General features: G+C 39.0%; 1 protein-coding gene across 5 annotated transcripts; it reads left to right on the forward strand.

Annotated features, from left to right (window-relative positions):
• Positions 1 to 1531: 1531 nt before the first annotated feature.
• LOC106953199 (sodium/potassium/calcium exchanger 1-like) lies at positions 1532 to 15962 on the forward strand. 5 transcript variants are annotated; one of them, XM_015041788.1, is made up of 11 exons: positions 1532 to 2491; positions 5121 to 5288; positions 5557 to 5665; positions 8255 to 8308; positions 8639 to 8689; positions 9965 to 10042; positions 12716 to 12852; positions 14266 to 14547; positions 14706 to 14795; positions 15107 to 15273; positions 15559 to 15962. In XM_015041788.1, the coding sequence occupies exons 1-11, from the start codon at positions 1556 to 1558 to the stop codon at positions 15803 to 15805; spliced, it is 2319 nt and encodes a 772-aa protein (XP_014897274.1). In that variant the 5' UTR covers positions 1532 to 1555; the 3' UTR covers positions 15806 to 15962. The 5 variants fall into 5 exon arrangements, with proteins under 5 accessions (XP_014897274.1, XP_014897277.1, XP_014897278.1 ...); XM_015041791.1 differs by having other exon boundaries at positions 12719 to 12852; XM_015041792.1 differs by lacking the exon at positions 8255 to 8308.
• Positions 15963 to 18777: the final 2815 nt, after the last annotated feature.

Raw genomic sequence — 18777 nt, forward strand, 5'->3', positions numbered from 1 at the left:
CAAAATTGTGCAGGAAATATATACATTTTGCATTTAAGACAAAAAATTTCCTTTATCTGTAAATCTTTTCTAGCCAGAACCGAAGTTGCAGTTTGGCGTAAAAAAAAAAATCATATTGAGCGGGTTTTGCACCCAATTATTAATAAATTAGACCAAGAAAATGATCAGATCAGCGCTACACTGTGATGTTAAATCCAGCAGAACGGGTAGAACATTTCACATTTCTTAGCTGCAGATGCATAATTTGCTTAATGATCAAACTAGGAATGCTATGTTACTGCATTTTAGGCAATAAACATGTTCATTTTCTTATTTTAAAAAAAAATAAATTAGGCTGTTTTACATGTATTTTAAATATAGTATAAAAAAAGTTGTTTAAAAATCTGCAGAATGTAATTTTTTTTATCCGATTAATCGTAAGAATAATGGTAGATGCGGTCTGCAGTAATAAGTACGTGTTTTTATTTATTTAAAAAAAATACATTAATAGTTTTACATGTTGTAAATTTAAGTTCTGATCATCTCGCTTTAGCTTTAAAAAAGAAAACATCCTTCAAACTTTTATTCTACACACAAAAAAGAGATTTTAGCGCAACAAGAGTCTGTTTCTCCTGGCAGACTGAACAGAAATACATTTCATCGTTTTGATATTAAACATCATTCAATGAGGCAACACCTGGTGACCACACCCAGCCCGACGCAGGGTCTCCTCCGGACCACCAATGCGCATCCAGCCGCTGCTGGCAGCGCATCCTCCTGAGGGAAGGGGAAGGTGAGAGGCGCTTCTCCTGATCTAATCCGCTTAGCGGCATTATGCTGAGCTCCGGCCAAACCCCGACAGCCGCTGCGCCCTTGTAGCTGCCCAAAAGCCGGAGTCAGCATCTCTTGCGTCGGAGGCGCACAGCTGGAGGGGTCGGTCCGCGGCGGAGAGGAGGCCCAGCAGCCGGCGGTAGCTGCAGGTAAGATGACACTTTCTCTCTGCGCAAAAAGCCGCTTCGTGCTGATTTTTAAACATTTTAAAAAATAATAAAAAATACCGATAAGAAGAATGGTGGGAGAAACTGCGTCATGATCCGCGATATTAAACCCGACTCTCTCCTCAGCTGTTTGGCTTTCATCACTTTCTGCACATGAACTCTCCTGTTGTTGGCTGCAGCGCAGCAAAAACAAAGAACACCAATTTGAACTCCTTCTCCATCATAAATGTGCTGTTTTAACACGCGGACTGCGTCCCAAAGGGCTCATGTTTCGTGAGAATCCGCAGCCTGAGTGATTATGTAGCCATAGCAACAGGTGGCTGTCTGCATCCTCCATCAACCCCACCAAAAAAAAAAAAAAAACACTCACCTCTCTGACTCAAATCGGCACACAGAGAGGGGAACCCGCACATGCTGATGGTCGTTTCTCTGCTCTCAGTCCTTCCACAGGTTGAAAAGATGAAACCCCCTCTCCTCCGTCTGTGGAGTCTTCTCGCCACATAACGGCACAGGAGCCGCCGCGGGGGGAAAGCAATGCACCTGACCTAACTTCCTGCAGGGACTCCGGACGCTGAAGCATGCAGTCGCCCCAGCGGAGGAGGCTGAAGCGCAGCCGCGTCTTCTTCTTCGTGTCGGGCGCGTTGCTGTGTTGCATCTACACGCTGAGTCTGAAGACCAGGCAGCCTCCAGCCCCCGGCAGGACTGATGCCGGAGGCGGCCATGGCGCCCTGGAGGTCAGACTTAGGGAGGTGAGGGCGTCCAATGAGTCGCTGGAGAGCACCATGCCTCCTCTGGTGATGGTCGTCAACAGGACGGATCTGGAGCAGTGCGTCTACGTGGATCCCCGACTTGCCAGAGCGCCTCCAACTCCCCCGCTGCTGACCACCACGGCCCCTCCTCCCCAACGCCCAACCCAGCCCCCGCAAAGTCAGGGGGACTACCCGGAAGACATCTTCTCAGTGGAGCAAAGGCGCCAAGGGTGGGTGGTCCTCCACATCATTGGGATGATCTACATGTTCGTTGCCCTGGCCATCGTCTGCGACGAGTTCTTCGTCCCCGCGTTGGAGGTCATCGCCGCCAAGTTGGAGATCTCCGACGACGTAGCCGGGGCCACCTTCATGGCGGCTGGCGGCTCCGCCCCGGAGCTCTTCACCTCCCTCATCGGGGTCTTCATCTCCCACAGCAACGTGGGCATCGGCACCATCGTGGGGTCTGCCGTCTTCAACATCCTGTTCGTGATCGGCATGTGCGCCATCTTTTCCCGGGAGATGCTGCACCTCACCTGGTGGCCGCTCTTCCGGGACGTGACCTTCTACATCCTGGACCTCATCATGCTCATCGTCTTCTTCCTGGACAACGTGATCTGGTGGTGGGAGAGCGTGCTGCTGGTGCTGAGCTACATGAGCTACGTAGTCTTCATGAAGTTCAACAGTCAGATTGAACAGACGTTCAAAAGCCAGCTCAGCAAACACGTGAGCATCGTCAAGGTGTGGAGCACGGCCGAGCCGGAGAAGGTGAGTGGGGGCAACTTTCGATCAAATCTGGGTCGGAAGAAAAATTCGGGCTGGTTCTTTATGTTGTCCGTCTTTAGTTGTGCTAACATTAACCATAGAAATGTGCAAATTGAAATCACAAAAACGAAATTACTTAATGGATTTTTGGGAGCTCCTTGCATGTTATTGTTTACGTCCGAAAATTTCGCGCATGCGCACAACGCTGGAGGGCAAAAAGGATTTTTTTACGTGCCACTCCGTTAGCTAAAAGAAACCTGGAGATGTAGCTATCATTAAATTAGTGCTATGCTCCATACCGAAGGAAAAATAACGCATAAAAACCGTGAAAGAAAAACTCAAAACCACCTTTTCTTTTCGCTCTTTCAGACTCGTTGCCATAGCAACTGACAACAACGCCAACGTTTAAGGATTCAGTACCAAAAATGCTCAAAACATTTCCCACACTAAGAACAGAGCATTCAGTCTGTGGCAGTTTTGTTTTTAGGCTCGATGTTTATTTTGCGATTAACAAGTGATCGCTGTAATCGATTAGCTACCGCTGCAATCGATTAGCTACCGCTGCTATTAGCTAATAATAGAGAGCGGTGTAGTTAGTTTAAACAGCTGATCTACTCATTTTATGTCAGAGTTGGTGTTTAGGTCGCCTTTTGTATTTTTTAACTGAACCGAAACACATAATTCCACATCACATCTACATGTTAAGGTTGTCAAAGTCAAGCTAGAATAATTAATGAACGTAGAACTCCCAGTGTGAGCGATGAAGTCACAGATGCTCCTGCTCACACAAAGATTTTAAAGCCTTGTTTCTTTAGGTCTGCTGGGTAGGTACTCCCTCAGGCTTCCAGCTTTTTGCCTTTGGAAGGCACCACCATCCTTCTCGTGTCGTTAAGGACAGGCCTGGTCTTTGCCAATTGAAATTTACTGGAGATCATATTGGAAGTGAATCAAACATTTAAATCTTTTCAGTCTCTACTCATAATAGGAGCTATCAGTTCCCCAGTAATTCTCCACAGCTCGCATTTCCTTCGTTCGTTCCTTCCTTCGTTCCTTCGTTCGTTCGTTCATTCCTTCCTTCGTTCCTTCGTTCGTTCGTTCGCTCCTTCCTTCCTTCCTTCCTTCCTTCCTTCCTTCCTTCCTTCCCTCCAAAGTTCTGCATCAGTCCGTCTTGCTCTGCCGAATTAAATCCTCATGTCGCTTTCAGGTTTGTAACCTGACAAAATGTGACAAAACGGGAGTGAATACTTTTGCAAGGCGCCTCGATTGTTTCTGGACAAACTTCTGTTCTTTGTTGCTGGTTTGTTTTGCATCCTTTCATCTTCCGGACTCGGCTCGCTCAGACCCACTGACCACGTTTGTGTGAAACCCTTTGAAGGCGCCGAGCTAAAGGGACTCCAGGTGTTCCCGCCGCTGAAAATGTCATTCTGGTTTTGTTGCAGTCCCTGAAATACCTACAGGCGCCCAATCTGACGAATAATTATTCAAAACAGTCGCAGATAAAGGAACCAGAACCATATCTGCTGCAGAACCAACATCAGAAACAGGATGGAGGTTCTGCCTAAAGAAAAACACAAGCCAAAACGAAGCGTTTTATTAGGTTAATGTTGAGCTTTATCTACAGAAATAATTAAGATTTTTATCTCTTAATAACAAACAACTTAATTTAAAAATGCATTTTGTGCAATTGTGAATTAGGGCCTTTGACAGAAAAAAAGACAGGAAAAAATTTCCACCAAAAATCTTGAGGCGAAAATTTGCTAGAAAAAACTGAAAGATGTCCTTGTTTATTCTAGAAAATCAAAAAAATTTCTGTTTTTTTTTCTAGCAAATTTTCACCTTTTCAAACTTAGAAATTTAAATTTTTCTTGTTAACTTCTGAAATTAATCTAAAATTCTGAGTTTTTTCTAGCAAATTTTCAATTACATTTCTGATTCAAGCTCAGAAATGTTTATTTTTTTCGAAAAGTTTTGCCTTTGAAAACTCAGAAGTTTCCTTGTTTTTTCTAGAAAACGTCAGAGATTATTCTAAAAATGTCAGTTTCTTCTAACAAATTTGTGGCTTTTTAAATTCAGAAATTTTATTTTTGTTTCTAGAAAATTTCTGAGATTTATCAAGAAATAAAAAAAAAATTCAAACAAATTTACAACAAAAATCATTTTTTGGGGCGGAAATGTCCTCTTCCCTTTTTCATCTACATTGGCACTAATGGAGCGTCATAATTTTGGGTCTACTTATCTTTACCTGACTAATATTTAAATAATGTGACAAACATGCAGCAGGAATAAGAAACCAGGAACAAGCGAACACTTTCACAGCACTAAATTATTTACAGGCTGCTCGTTTGTTTCTTTTAAATATTAACGAACCAAGCTGGTTAAATCTTAATGAATTTATGCAGAAGAAACGCCATGGGATGCAGGAATCTAATTAGGAGGCCTTAGCAGTTTACCCCTGGTGTTTTAATGCAACACAACACTAATTGCTTAAGGAATATTGTTTTTGTCAATAGGTTGCAAACTGATGCTCTTTTTGTGAAAAATGTGTCTTGATAATTTAAGGTTCAAGTATTTTTCTAGGTTCTGAAACAGCTTTCAGATCAGCACTGTGTGTAACTGAAACTCTGTTTTCCAGGACAGTGAAGCTCCTCCTCCTCCTCCTGCTGCTGCTCCTCTTCCTCCTCCTGCTGATTCCCAAAAAACGGAAAACAAACCGAAACCTGAAGCTGCGCCGGCTGCACCGGGAAGCCCTCAGCACAACAACCTGCAGCCAGAAACTCAAGAGGACAAAGCTCGGCTCCGGGTAAAACTAATCTACACCTGGATTCATTTTTATGATGTTTGGCCATAAACAAAGCATAAAAAAACTAAAGTTTAGGCACAAATAAACACCCGTCCTTTACATTATGCTTTTACAATCTGTTTTCAGAAGTAAAATAAGGGGATAATGAAATCTGACTTCAAGGAACGGAGATTAGTTCTGAATCTGCTGCACATCAGGCTGATTTTGTCTCGTTGGTTCGGTGTTTTCTGAAAGTTTAGATTGTGACCATGTCTCTGCTGACGTGCAGGTGCGTCCAGTTTTACAGCGAGGCGGCAGCTCGGCGTCGCTCCACAACACATCCCTGAGGAGCACCATCTTCCAGCTGATGATCCACACACTGGACCCGCTGGGAGAAGGTAGATCCCACTGGTTTCTGCTCAGTTTGAGACCGAAATGCCAACAAAAGCTTCTAAACTGCACAAACACAAAATCTTAGTATTTTGTCTATTGATGCAAATGTCTTAGAAAACTTGAAATAAGACCTTTAAGAACTTAAAGTAACTCTTCAGCAAGAATAGTGGTTTATTTTCAGTCGATACTTTATTAATAGTGAATATTTGACTTGTAACATGAAAAAATGTTAGAAGTGAAATAATCTGCCACGTCAACTAGTTCTTTTTCCATCAATATAAAGGAATTATTGACTTGAAACAAGCTCCGAAGCCTAGCTGAAAAGTTGCTTGTAAGTTAGTTTTGTCTTATTTCAAGTATAAGATATTTGCACTAAAAATAAACCAAAAATACTTCGTAATATTTATTTATTTTTCGCAGTGAAAGACAGAGACTTTGCTAATTTTCATCAACCTCCTTCAGCATTTTTTCTCAGAATACTTCTCTTTTTATTTTTTCCCCCTTGGACTAGCATGTTTGTGTTTAATACTCAAAGTATGGAGTTATTACTATGCTCTGACATATAGTAATAAAACTTTACTACATTACAGGTGTAAAACTCATTTTCATTTCAGGTCGCATCAAAGTCATGAACGTTTTCAAAAGTTATGGCAGGATGTTATGGCATCCTGCCATAACTTCAGGATGTGTTGATAAAACAATGTTTAAAACTGTTAAAATAGCATAATTTTCTCTTTATTCGATGAGTACTTCCTAAAATTAATCGGTATTTAAAGTAGATTTACTATGCAAAATTTACAAAAACATGCTAAATTTACATTTTGCATGTTTTTGTACTTGCGTTTGGTTCTCTGCTGCTTCTAAAAACAACCAGCAGCCGTTTTCTTGGCCATAAGTTGATGTTTTTTGACGTCTGGAAAATTAACCGTTTCAAAAACATCCGGCATGTCCGTCACAAATTAACACAGACGGTTACCTAGCAACCCCAGCAAAGCTCAGACCCGTTACCTAGCAACCGCAGTGAAACTGTTCCTCAGATTATTTAATTTATAAAATGGGAAATTTTATTGTTTTAAGTGAAATAATCTGCCAATGGCTATTTTTCATCAATATTTAGGAGTTATTTACTTAAAACTCCTATATCTCACTGAAAAAGTTCCTTGTAAGTTAGTTTTATCTTGTTTCAAGTGTACTAAGGTATTTGTACCAAAATATAGACCAAAATACTTTGTAAGACATATTTTGTTCCTTTTCATCAAAGTCCTCTTTTTTGTTTGGATTGCCAAGTTTGTCTTTAATACAATAAAACTTTAGGTGTGTGTATATGTTTACGGGCTTATGTTGTGGGAAAACCATATCACAGTCACCATTTAGGATCATCACAGGAAACAAACAAACCCTTAAATTTGCTTCCTAACGGCAGCTCATCACGCTGCCGTTAAAGCTGCCGGTGACTCAGCTCTGACCGTGGCGAGATGAACCGGTGCGACCTTGAGGCTGTCCTTGGACTTGGCGTGCCGATGTTCCCTGCTCCCACTGCGCTGCGGCCACCACTGATCCTTAATCAGCTTTCCGATACAGGCTAATAAAAGCTGGATAAGAGCCGGCATGGTGGTGGCTGTAACTCTGGGGAACCAGCCGAGTCCAGCTCTCTGCAGCTGGACCGAGGAGTTCACTCTCCTGGATGAATAAAAACTGACCGTTCAAATTTGTAAATCTGTTTGCTTTTAGAACTAAAATTAAGAAAACATTTCAAACTTGATTTTTTGTTTTCTTAAAGATGACCTATTATGCTTCCTTTAATGGGTTAGAATTGCTCTATGGGCATATATAACATGTTTGTTACATTTTTCTATACAAAATGATAATGGTTGCAAAAAGATGGGCAATTAAAGATTTGTACATCTTTGAAAAGCAGAAGTAGAGCCTCCTGCACAACCAGCAAGAATGCTGCAAGTGGTTTCTGGGTGGTAAATCAACAACAGAACACTTTGCCAGCAGCAGCTGCGTACAGCAGTAAAAATCATAAAATCAAGAAAACTATGGACAACCCTGACCATGCTCTTCATGGGACTGTTTTGGGGAAACAGAGTGTCTTCAGTCAGTTGCTTCTTAACAGACTCTGTAATACAGACTGCTACAAGAGAATCCATCACGATCTACAATAACTCTTTGAAGACTCTTAATGAATTACAACAACATTTAATTTCCCTCTGGGATCAATAACTTTATTTTTGAATTTGAATTGAATTTGAAAATCAGCTGACCAAACGTTCTGGAGCTCCTCTTGGGTTGCTAAGTAACGGGCCTGGGCTTTACTGGGGTTGCTAGGTAACAGGCAGTGCCTGGTGATTTATGACGATACATTCCAGAGGTTTTTGAAACCGCTCACTTTCCAGACACCAAAAAACTTTAGCTTACTGCCAAAAAAAAAAAAGGGCTGGATGTTTTTTTAAGAGTTGGTCTGTTTTTAGAAGAAGTAGAAACTAAAACGGAAGTATAAAATCATGCAAAATGTAAATTTTGCATCATAGTTCTCCTTTAAACTAAAAGCTTTTGGGTTATTTATGCTGTGTTGTACCTGTGGTTCTTAGAAGCAGCCCTCAGGGGCGCCACTAGAACCAGTCGGCCAAAGAAAATCACAGAAGGTAAGAGTGGCGAGACGCTGCCTGGTTGTGCCGTTTCTCATCGTGTTTCTGTTGTGGTTGGCAACTTTCCACGCTCACTGCTGCTTCGTGTGAGGAGAAAAGAGAGAGAATTTATTAAAACTAAAATAAACAAGATAAAAATGTTTATTGTCAGGGTTTTGGGTCAGGGTTATGTTTGTAGAGAGTACACAGAAGTTCTGCTCATGTTTCCAATCTTTTGGATTCTTGGTGGCAGCATCATTCGTGTCCATTTTATGTCTGAAATGTATAAACTGAAAGTTGGAAGAGCAGTTTAAGTGGTTGATGACTTCGTCTATTTCTGCCAATCAGAAACGTCCTTTAATGGTGACGTCAAAGGGGAGGGACTAGTGCAGAAGAAAGGTAAGCTGCAGAAATGTGGTCTTTGTTTCCAAACTCGGTTCCATCATGTTCAGTCTGGTCTTTCTAAGCTTTTCATTGTGCCAAAGTTTCAACCCCCTCCTATTGCTTGATGTCTTCATCAGAGGTTCTCCAGGCTTTTTGAAGGTCTCTCCTCATTTTCCTTTCCACTTTGGCTGCTTTTTCCATTTCCTATTATGCTTAACCTTAACGGATATGTAAACTCCTGCTGACACTGTTGCTGTTGATCCTAAAATTTTTAGTTTGACGCAAACTTGGAGCTAAATGCTTTAAGTTAAATATTTAGTTTGAAGCTAAATATTTCACTTACTAATTTTTACTTAAGAGCTATGTATAGCTTGTAAGCAAAATATTTATCTCCAAACTAAATATTTAGTTCTCTAATGTTTTAGCAACTAAACATGGCTAAAAATGTTTAGTTTGGAACTAAATAATTAGCTTTTAAATAAATATATAGTAAGAATATTTAAATATTTAAACTTTAATTTGAAGTTAAACATTTAGTTTGAGGCTAAATGTAGTTTTAAGCTACATATTTAGCTCTAAACTAAAAGATTAGTTAGCAAGTTAAATATTTAGCTTCAAATTAAATATTCAGCTTTCACTTTTTATGATTTAGAAACAGTAGCTTTTGTAAATGAATGATTAAAATATGACTTTGAAAAATCCACACCCCATTTTCTTATTTTGTGACAACCCAAATTACTGCTGTTGATTTTTGACAGCAGTAACTTTATAAATGCCACCTCAAACTTCCAGGCCAAAAATCCTCTAAAACTGATCTAGACGGTTTTAAATGACCTGCAGGAAATCTGGAGAACTGCCTCTTTGGAATAATTCAATCAAAATAAAAGTGCTGCTGCTGTAAATTGTTTTGGTTTGCATGTTCCCGTGTTTGGCTTCATGTTTTCTGTCCTGTGGATGCAGCTCGTTTTGCTTTGAGGCTGTCGTGTTCCTGAAGTTTTGAAAAATGAACCTCAAATGCAACAACTTCAATTGGCCGTTACATTACAGCAGCGTTGCATAACTCCATTATTTGCTGGTTCTCGCATGCAGCTGGCAGACATGTGGGCGGATGACTCACTTTATCCGTAATGAATTCAGCACTCGTGTCTGATTGAGGCTCATTACTCTGGTTGTTGTGTGTCGAGGTCAAAGATCCGGTGAAGTGGTCACTCTGAGCAGCTTGTGGAGGAAGATGGGGGATTCTCGCCTCTCTTGTTAAGTCTGTATAAGTGACGGTTCTCTTAATTGCAGCAAAGAACAAAGTAAAACCTCTGGATGTCTCGGTGACAGAGAAACAGCAGAACCAGTCGCATCACCGCCGCGCTGAAGGTGAGTGAGGCGCAGCTGAAAATCTGACCGCTCTCTGGGAATAAAAGAACAAAAAAACCTGAGAATCTGCCATTTTATCACAGACAGGCTGAACAACAGAGAACAACATGCTAGCTGGGCTCATGTTGCCCATATTAGAAACTGCCACTGGGCACTGCGCCGTTACCTAGCAACCAAAGCTGAGCTCCAGTATGTTTGGTCAGCTGGTTTTACCACTATATGTGCTGTACAATGGCTGCTGGAAAAGACAAGTGTTTTGTTGTTGACTTACCATCCAGAAACCTCTTACTGCATTCCTGTTGGGTGTGCAGGAGGCTTCTCTTCTGCTTTTCAAAGGTGTATGGTTGCATAGTTGTGCATCTGTTTGTAGCTATTTTCTCCTGTGAGTTTAAACGTTGCGTTGGGTGGTGTGGCCAGTTTATTTGGATTTAAAGTGACAAGACGCCCTAAAACAACTTAAAATACGCAGAACTGAGCAGATTGAAATCTCATTATCTAAAAATGATTTTGTCCAAAAAGCGTAATGAACACACTGCAAAAACACAAAATCTTATCAAGTATTTCTGGTCCAGTTAATAGTGTAAATATTTTAGTTCACTTAAAAGAAGATAAACAAACTTCCATGTAACATTTCAGCAAAATACAGGAGCTTGTTTTAAGTAAATAAATCCTTAATATTGATTTTTTTTAAATGGTAGTTACATTTGCAGATTATTTCACTTATCAATATAGCTTGCATGCTATTAAAATAATCTGTCAGTGGAACTACTTTTTCATTAATATGGGGAAAGTATTGACTTAAGACAGGCTGCTATATCATGCTGAAAAGATACTTGTAGTTTTGTCTTCAAGTGTACTAGAAACCAGACCAAAAATACTTGGTAAGATTTTCTGTTTTTGCAGTGTATGTTTTTAGAGCCCATAGGCTGATAAGCTAATAGGTCACCTTTAAGATGCTCCAGTTACCCCTTGTAGTCCAAAGACAGACAGGGAAAATATTAAAGTCAGTTGATTGAAGAATGTGGTGAAATCTTTTCAGATATGACGGTGGTTCTGTTATAAATTTAAATTTTAATATTTCCGTGAGACACAGCTGAAGGAGGGCATCCTCTACAATCAGCTCTGACTCTTAATCTCTGTGTTCCTGCATCACATTACGCACTAATGAGCTGCTTCAGACTCGGAGCTGCGCGGCAAAGACGCTTTGAGAGGCCTCAACGAGGCCGAATCAATCAGCTCCCAGGGTTAACATGCAGATGGAGGCTCCTTCAGAGGAGAGTGTTTATCTGTGAACACTCTCCCACTCCCACTCCACCCAGGCCCACGCAGCTCAATGCACTAATACGATCTGCTTCACATCAGAGCAACTTCACCTCATCTGGTTTTCAAGACAACTTTTTGGGAGTTTTATTGATGTGAAACAAGCTGCTATCAAACAGTGGAGGAGAATATTCCTCTTTTTTCAGTTTCATGTTTCGGTTGGCTGCATGTTGCTGATCAGTTTACAGATGTTTGAAGTTTATTTTGTTGTCTTAACTATAATTCAATGCAGTTTATTTATATAGCACCAATCCACAACAAATATTGCCTCTGGGAAAAAAAAAGTTAATTCAATCATACAGATTCAGAAGTCAAACTGATTCTAGTTTTCTGTCAGTGCAATCACGTTCAGATTATTATTCAAGATTTTTGATCTAAGGAAAATTAGTATTGATGAAAAAATACTTGTTCCACTGGCTCATTATTTCACTTCTAACAAGACATTTTTACCATTTTACAAGTGAAATAATCTGCCAGTGTAACTTTTTCTTAAATGTTAAGGAATTATTGACTTAAACAAGCTCCCTAATCTTGCAGAAAAGCTACTTGTAAGTTCGTTTTAATTGTGCAATTTGACAGTTTGTAAATAAATTTGCCTTTAGAACTGCTGCAATTTCAAAATATCTTGTTTTTTGATTATATGTTTTGTGATAGGATGAGGTGGGTTTTCTGGCTGAATAAAAATTTATTTATTTTGTAAAACTCCAAAGGAAACACGTCTTTCACATCACACAAAAGTCACATGATCAACAGGAAGCAACAGGATGTTGCCGCTGGCAGAAACCACAAAGAAGACAACAGGAAGTAGATGGAGGATGACGGCACAAAGTTTCACTTATTCACATGTGATTTTAATTGCGTTTCTTATTTAATGGAAACACTGCAATTGTTAAACTTTTTCAACATTAGCGGAGTACTGACAAAGTTTTGCACTCATTTTGTAATGGAAACCAATTTTGATGCGGTCAAAAAAACACCTGATTCTAGCACCAAAACTTTTTATCAAAAAACAAGTGAATTTTTTTTTCTTTTTCAAAATTAAGCAAATTTACTTTTTGAAATTTTGTCATTCTATGGTCAGTAGAAATGGAGGTAGCTTCCTCTAGGAGAATCAGGGGTAATTTGTTGACAGCAGGAAGTCGGGACTGTTTCCCTTTAAAGATTGCTTAACTGTTTGGAGGTATAGTCGGTTCACGTTCATTCCTGCAGAATCTGCAGCGGTAATTTCTGGTACATGTGCAGCTCCTGGAAAGGTTTCACGCTGCTCCAGCTTTTAGTTTAAACTGCCAAAATAGATCCATGTAGATGACTGACTTTGTTTTGTTTTTGTTTTGTTTTTTGTCTGCTTTTAAGAAGCGGGTCACAAACAGAAGTCAGAGTCAATTGCTTCTGCTGGAACACCAGGGGGCGCCGCAGCTCAGCCATCCACCTCTCAGCCTCCAACAGAGGAAACTCCGCAGAAAACCTCTGAAAAGGCAGAGGAGTCACAGGCAAGACTTTTAAAATCTTCTGGTTGCTTTAGGTAAAACACTAAAGGGTGATTTAACACCATCACTCTTCATACAGTTTTGTTCAAAAATTTAAATTTCTGTGGCGTTGTCTTTGTGCCACCAGTCTGAATTTGCAGTGAAACTACAGTGAGCGCAAACATCTCTGTAAACAAACAACTTATGTTGCTGAGTCTTTATATTTCACATTTGGTTGCTAAACATGCATCTGACATGCGCAGATAGGGCTGAGGTTTTTACATGTAGGTGTTGGAAGATTTTTTTTTATCTTCAGATGCATCCTTTGCTCTAAATGATCACTGAAGGAATGTGATGTTATTGCATTTTAGTCAGTAAAATGTTTATTTTCTTGTTTGAAATAGGAATACAATTGTTTATTTGCATTAATGTATTGCTATTATTTTATAAACAGGCTTATATGGAAAATCTGTAGATTGTGCCAATTTTTTTTGATCAGAATAAATAAATCGATATATTGATAACTAAAGTAATAATGTTGCAGGTCTACATTTTAGGTTAATTTTCAGAGATTTCCACTACATGAAATGTTGGTTATTGATGTTTTCTACTTGTAATTTTTCCAAACAGGATGTCTGACTTTGTTGTTTTGAGATTATTTACTTTGATTTTAATACTTTTATAATATAATTTATGGTGTCTTTGTGTGTTGGTTGATCCAGTTCAAAACTGATTCTCAGATAAGTTGTCTGAAATGGTAAATCACTTGAGTTAAGACTTTTTTATGGCTTAATCCTTCGTAGGTCAAAATTAATGAGACATTTCTTATAAAATACTGAGGCATAGATGAAAACTAAAAATAAAAACAGATAAAAGTCCAGAGAAAAGCTCTGAATTACCTTCAAATAAACTGAAGAATTATCAAGACTGCTTTAAAAGATGTGTTAATTGGAACAACCAGAATAAAAAATTAGCAGAGGATGAATCAAAATAAAAAAGGTCAGATTAACGGATGGAAGTTAGCTTTTTAGCCTTTTTCTGCCACATCCTCGCCTTCGTAGCACAGCCGTAATTTTTGGTTTAAAAGTTAACGGCTGAATGAACGTTGTTAATATGAAACTTATTAATGAGGTTGTCGAGTGTTTATATTTTAAAAACGGAACGGAATGAAGTTCTCTTTTCTTCCCCAAACCGGAGTCTGTTTTGCCGCCATCTTTCTTTCTGTATCAGAAGGCTCCGCTAATAAGGATGACCAGCGGCGCCCTCTGCTGGATGGTTGCCAAACTACAACACTGAAAGAAGATCTCAGCGGGCATTATCGGTCGAACGATTGAAACTAATTTTAACCTAATGAACAATTAATTGACAGTAAATCGTAAGAGGACTTATTGTTTGCATCCCTAGTCATGTTTTTGAGAATCAATCTTCTATCTGCAGGCAGCAGAATCAGCTGGACAAACTGGAGGATCGCAGGACAGCGCCGGGGAAGGTGGCGGCGAGGAAGATGGCGGCGAAGACGAAAGCGGCGACTCTAGTGAGAGCGAGGAAGAAGAGGAAGACGATGAAAACAAAGAAGCAGAAGAAGAAGAAGAGAAGGAAGAGGAGAGCGAGCCGCTGTCCTTGGAGTGGCCCGACAGGCCGCGGAAACAGGCCACATACCTGTTCCTGCTGCCCATCGTGTTCCCGCTGTGGCTCACGCTGCCGGACGTCCGCAACCCGGTGAGCAATTACTCTTCATCACAATCATCACAACAGCTGAAACTTTCCTAAAGCTGGATTTTGTGGCGGGATTTCTGTTGGTTTTAATCTGACTCCGTGAGTTTTTGTTCAGAGGCTTCGGGTTTTTAAAATGTTCTGCAACATAAATCGTTTTCCAGGCGTCCAGAAGATTCTTCATCATCACGTTTATCGGGTCCATCTTCTGGATCGGCATCTTCTCCTACCTGATGGTGTGGTGGGCGCATCAGGTGGGTCCGTTTTTACTGAATATGGAGAATAGTGCTGACCTTTAAACATAATCAAGTGCTAATAATTGTTGGTAAGTCCTTCATATGTGAACAGGTTGCTCAAAGGTTTAGTTTGTTTGCAGCAGCTGAAAATGTAACAAATGTTGCAATTTTGGTTTCCAATCCAATCATCAGGTGTGAAAGCAGCCCAAGGCACAGCATTTCAATTGGGTTTAAGTCAATACTTTGACTAGGTCACTCTAAGCCTTCATGATGTTATTTGTGAGCTATTCTCCATTGGTTATTGTTGGGTTTTTTTCTTTTGCTCTCAGGTAGGTGAGACTATCGGCATTTCTGAGGAGATCATGGGCCTGACCATCCTGGCGGCAGGAACGTCCATCCCAGACCTCATCACCAGCGTGATTGTAGCTCGGAAAGGTTTGGGAGACATGGCCGTCTCCAGCTCCGTGGGAAGCAACATCTTTGACATCACAGTTGGGTGAGTGATCCATTAACTGGAAGTTCAAAATAAAACTTTCCAGTAAACAGTGAATGACCTTGGCCCTGAAAAATGTTTTGTTCTGTGGACATTTATGACTTTCAAAAGTCTCAAATTTTCAACTTTTCAAACCAGGAAATTTAACAGGTTTAATATTTAGTGGTAGGTTTCTATTCTGGCTGTGATTTCTCAACAATAATTAGAATGAACATTAATTTCTGGTTAATAAAAGCATGAAATCATTAAAATAATTGTCTAATGCGCTTCTGCCCTGTGTGCTTCCAGCCTGCCCGTCCCCTGGCTCATCTTCACCGCCATCTACGGCAAGCCAGTGGCGGTCAGCTCCAACGGCCTGTTCTGCGCCATCGTGCTGCTCTTCCTCATGCTCCTCTTCGTCATCATCTCTATCGCCGCCTGCCGCTGGAAGATGAGCAAAAAGCTGGGCGTCACCATGTTCGTCCTGTACTTTGTGTTCCTCATCCTCAGCGTCCTGCTGGAGGACCGCGTCCTCATCTGTCCCATCTCAATCTGACGGCAGAGACTGCCTGGACCGGACCGGTTCTGAGGGATTTATGTTGGGTCAGAGGTTCTACAAGTTTGTACAGAAATATTTCAGTTATCCAGATTCCTTCATTATGTCCCAGTCCCACTCAGCAAGAATAAATATGACAATTGTTACATTTCCAGTATTTATGATCTGATCCTTCAGAAAAGCCACAGAACAATAATCCATACCTTTGTAGTTCTGGATTTCATAGATATCGGCTTCTGTTTGTAAAGTTACAGTCGAAGATTAACTGCAATAATTTATTTAACCCGTCAGAAGAAAAAAACATGAGATTTAATGTTTGTCATTTTCTCCATGTTTACACATTCATAAATAAACTAAACATGTAGCTTGGAACTAAACATACTAAATATTTAGTTAATATGACGGCATGTTAGGGTCACTGTAGATAGAAAGAAGGAGGACATTTCTGGCAAAGAAAAAAATGTTTTGAGATGGACAGAAGTTTGAGAATTTTTTTATTTTCAAAATAAAAAAATTTGACAAATTTTTTTAGATTATTCTCAAAATCGCTTCGTTTTTTGGCGGACATTTATTCCTTTTTTATTAATCGACAAAGGCCCCAACACACCGCCATAGGCATAGACAAGCTAAGTTTAGTTTGAGGTTAAATTCTTAGCTTCCAACTTCATATTACGCTACCAAGTTAAATATGTAGCTTACAATCTAAATATTTCTAAGCATTACTTATTTGCTATAGCTATCATAATAGCTAGCGCATAAATCACAATAATAGGTATTATAGCATTTTAATGACAATACCGACTTCTAGAAATTAGTCAACACAACGCGAGCTCACATGCGGGAGTTAGTAAAACTGGTTTTATTTTGATAGTCCACTTCCGGTAACTGGCACATGAAGTAACATATTAGCTAAATATTTAGCGGAGGTCAACGTAAATATTTGTCGTTTGAAACCCAAACGACAAATATTTAGTGGGAGAAGCTAAATATTTAGCTTGCTAAATAAATACTTGGTTCAAAACCGATGTTTTTCTATCGTAACAACAGGCTAAATAACTAATTATTGCCGTTAGTCTTTGACCCCATAAATTACTGCTGGATTCCTAGAGTCTGTATTTTATCTACACTGCAGGTCCCAGTTTATTGCTGTTTAGTTCGATAAAAACTCAAACGTCTTAAAATAGCTGCCAGAATATACCTTACCTGCACCAGGATGAAATGCTTGCTGGAATTTGGGTGGCACATGTAGAGAAATATAAAATAAAAACGGTATTTTGACGCACCTTATCGACATCTCAGCTTGTAAAATATGTGGCACCAACACTTCTAGTAACGGCCACAAGATGGCGCTCATTTACCACAGTTAGAAAGGCAAAGTTGCATCGCCAGAGAGGAAACTCCGGTCAGTAAATGTAGTTTTACTAATTACAGATCCTCATTTTCTTCCAAGGTAGCAGTATTCTACTTCCTGTCCTTTATGGCATTTAAAATAGGAGAAAATGTTTTTTATTTACACATAATTGTTAAATAATTGGCAAATGAGATGCAGAATATTTCCTTCTTGCATTTTGATTAGCTTATTCTGACTCCCCAGATTAATAAAACAAGATCATTTAGAGGAATTTCATGAACTCTGGTTTATTGGAGCTGTATTTTTATTTTTATTTTTTTTATCAGGATGAAAAAATATTTAAAAAATGGTGCAGCAGTTTGAATATATAAAATAATACAGATTAATGGCTACTTTGCACCTTTTTTTGTTGAATCCTTCCACATTTCAAAAAATTTAGATTCTCTGCACTGAGTTTTAAGGCTCAGTATTTCTGACCTTTGACCCTCTAACTTCTGTTTGTTCCTGTTTTGATGTAAAAGGAAGAAAAGTGTCGTTACCTGTGCGTCAGATCGTCGTAGCTGTGAGGAAAAAGCCGAGCGGCGTCACTTTGTCTCGTTACTGTCGTGTTAAACGCCGTTGTTTTTTTGTTTTTTTTTTTAATCAAAATGGATGCAAACATGGATAAATTTTAAAAAGTGTGAGATGGTAATTCCATGCTGCAATAAATTATTTTTTTTAAGAGTGACTGGTGTATTGATGGTTGAAATGTGAGTTTTGGAAACATTTTTACATCTAAATGACAAACTTGTGTTTTTAGGACAAAACCAAATATTTCTACAGTTTCTTATGTGATTATTTTAAAATGTGCTCTGCTCTTCACTGACATTTATGAATTTTTATTTTTTGGTGAGTATGTGAAGGTAAAATCCAACACTTTAAAAGAAATGGATGGAAATTAATCACAATTTATTAAATTTAACATAAAACTAAATTTTAGAACAAACTAAAATTGTACTTGAATAGATATTAATCAAAAATTATGTAGAAATGAGCTGAGATTTAACTTTTTGCACTGGCAGCGTTAAATATCGTCACCTTCCTGCGTTATTTTTTGCCAAAAGTGATTATAAATAATAAAAATAAAGAAAAATTAACAGCACCTTTATTTAAGCCAGAAAAAAAATAAAATAAAAAAGGCTATTATTTTACAAAGGTTTGATTTGCCTGAAAAAAAATGTTTTTCTTTTTTACTGCATTTTGCATTAAAGGGTGACTGATAAATTTAAAGCCAGAGTTTTATATTAAGAAATTTAGCATAAGTGTTTAATTCTTAAATTTACCATTTTATTGTTAAAACAGAATCTTGTATCAGCAAAATAATTGAGAAAAAAACATTTTAATTCCTAAAAGCTTCACCATTTATGTAAATATTCAGTGGTATTTCTTCTTCTTTAAAAAACAAACACAAGCCAACAATGAGAGCATTGAATGATTTTATTTACAGTTCCAGTAGCTGTACACAACCTTCTACACCGGTAAAAGAACCCGCTGCTAGAAAATGTGATTTTTTTTTTTTTTTTTTTTTTTTTTTAAAAAAAAAAATTTTTTTGACCGGGTTTGGGAAAAATTTTTTTTTTTT

This window comes from Poecilia latipinna, unplaced genomic scaffold, assembly GCF_001443285.1.
Source record: "Poecilia latipinna isolate Pla-1442-1.1 unplaced genomic scaffold, P_latipinna-1.0 Scaffold569, whole genome shotgun sequence".
Classification (NCBI taxonomy): Eukaryota; Metazoa; Chordata; class Actinopteri; order Cyprinodontiformes; family Poeciliidae; genus Poecilia; species Poecilia latipinna.

Coding starts and splice junctions, on each gene's coding strand:
- LOC106953199 (XM_015041788.1), top strand. CDS start 1,556: ATGCAGTCGCCCCAGCGGAGGAGGCTGAAGCGCAGCCGCGTCTTCTTC. Junction 12,853..14,265: donor AAAAGGCAGAGGAGTCACAG/GCAAGACTTTTA, acceptor TTCTATCTGCAG/GCAGCAGAATCAGCTGGACA. Junction 14,548..14,705: donor TGCCGGACGTCCGCAACCCG/GTGAGCAATTAC, acceptor ATCGTTTTCCAG/GCGTCCAGAAGATTCTTCAT.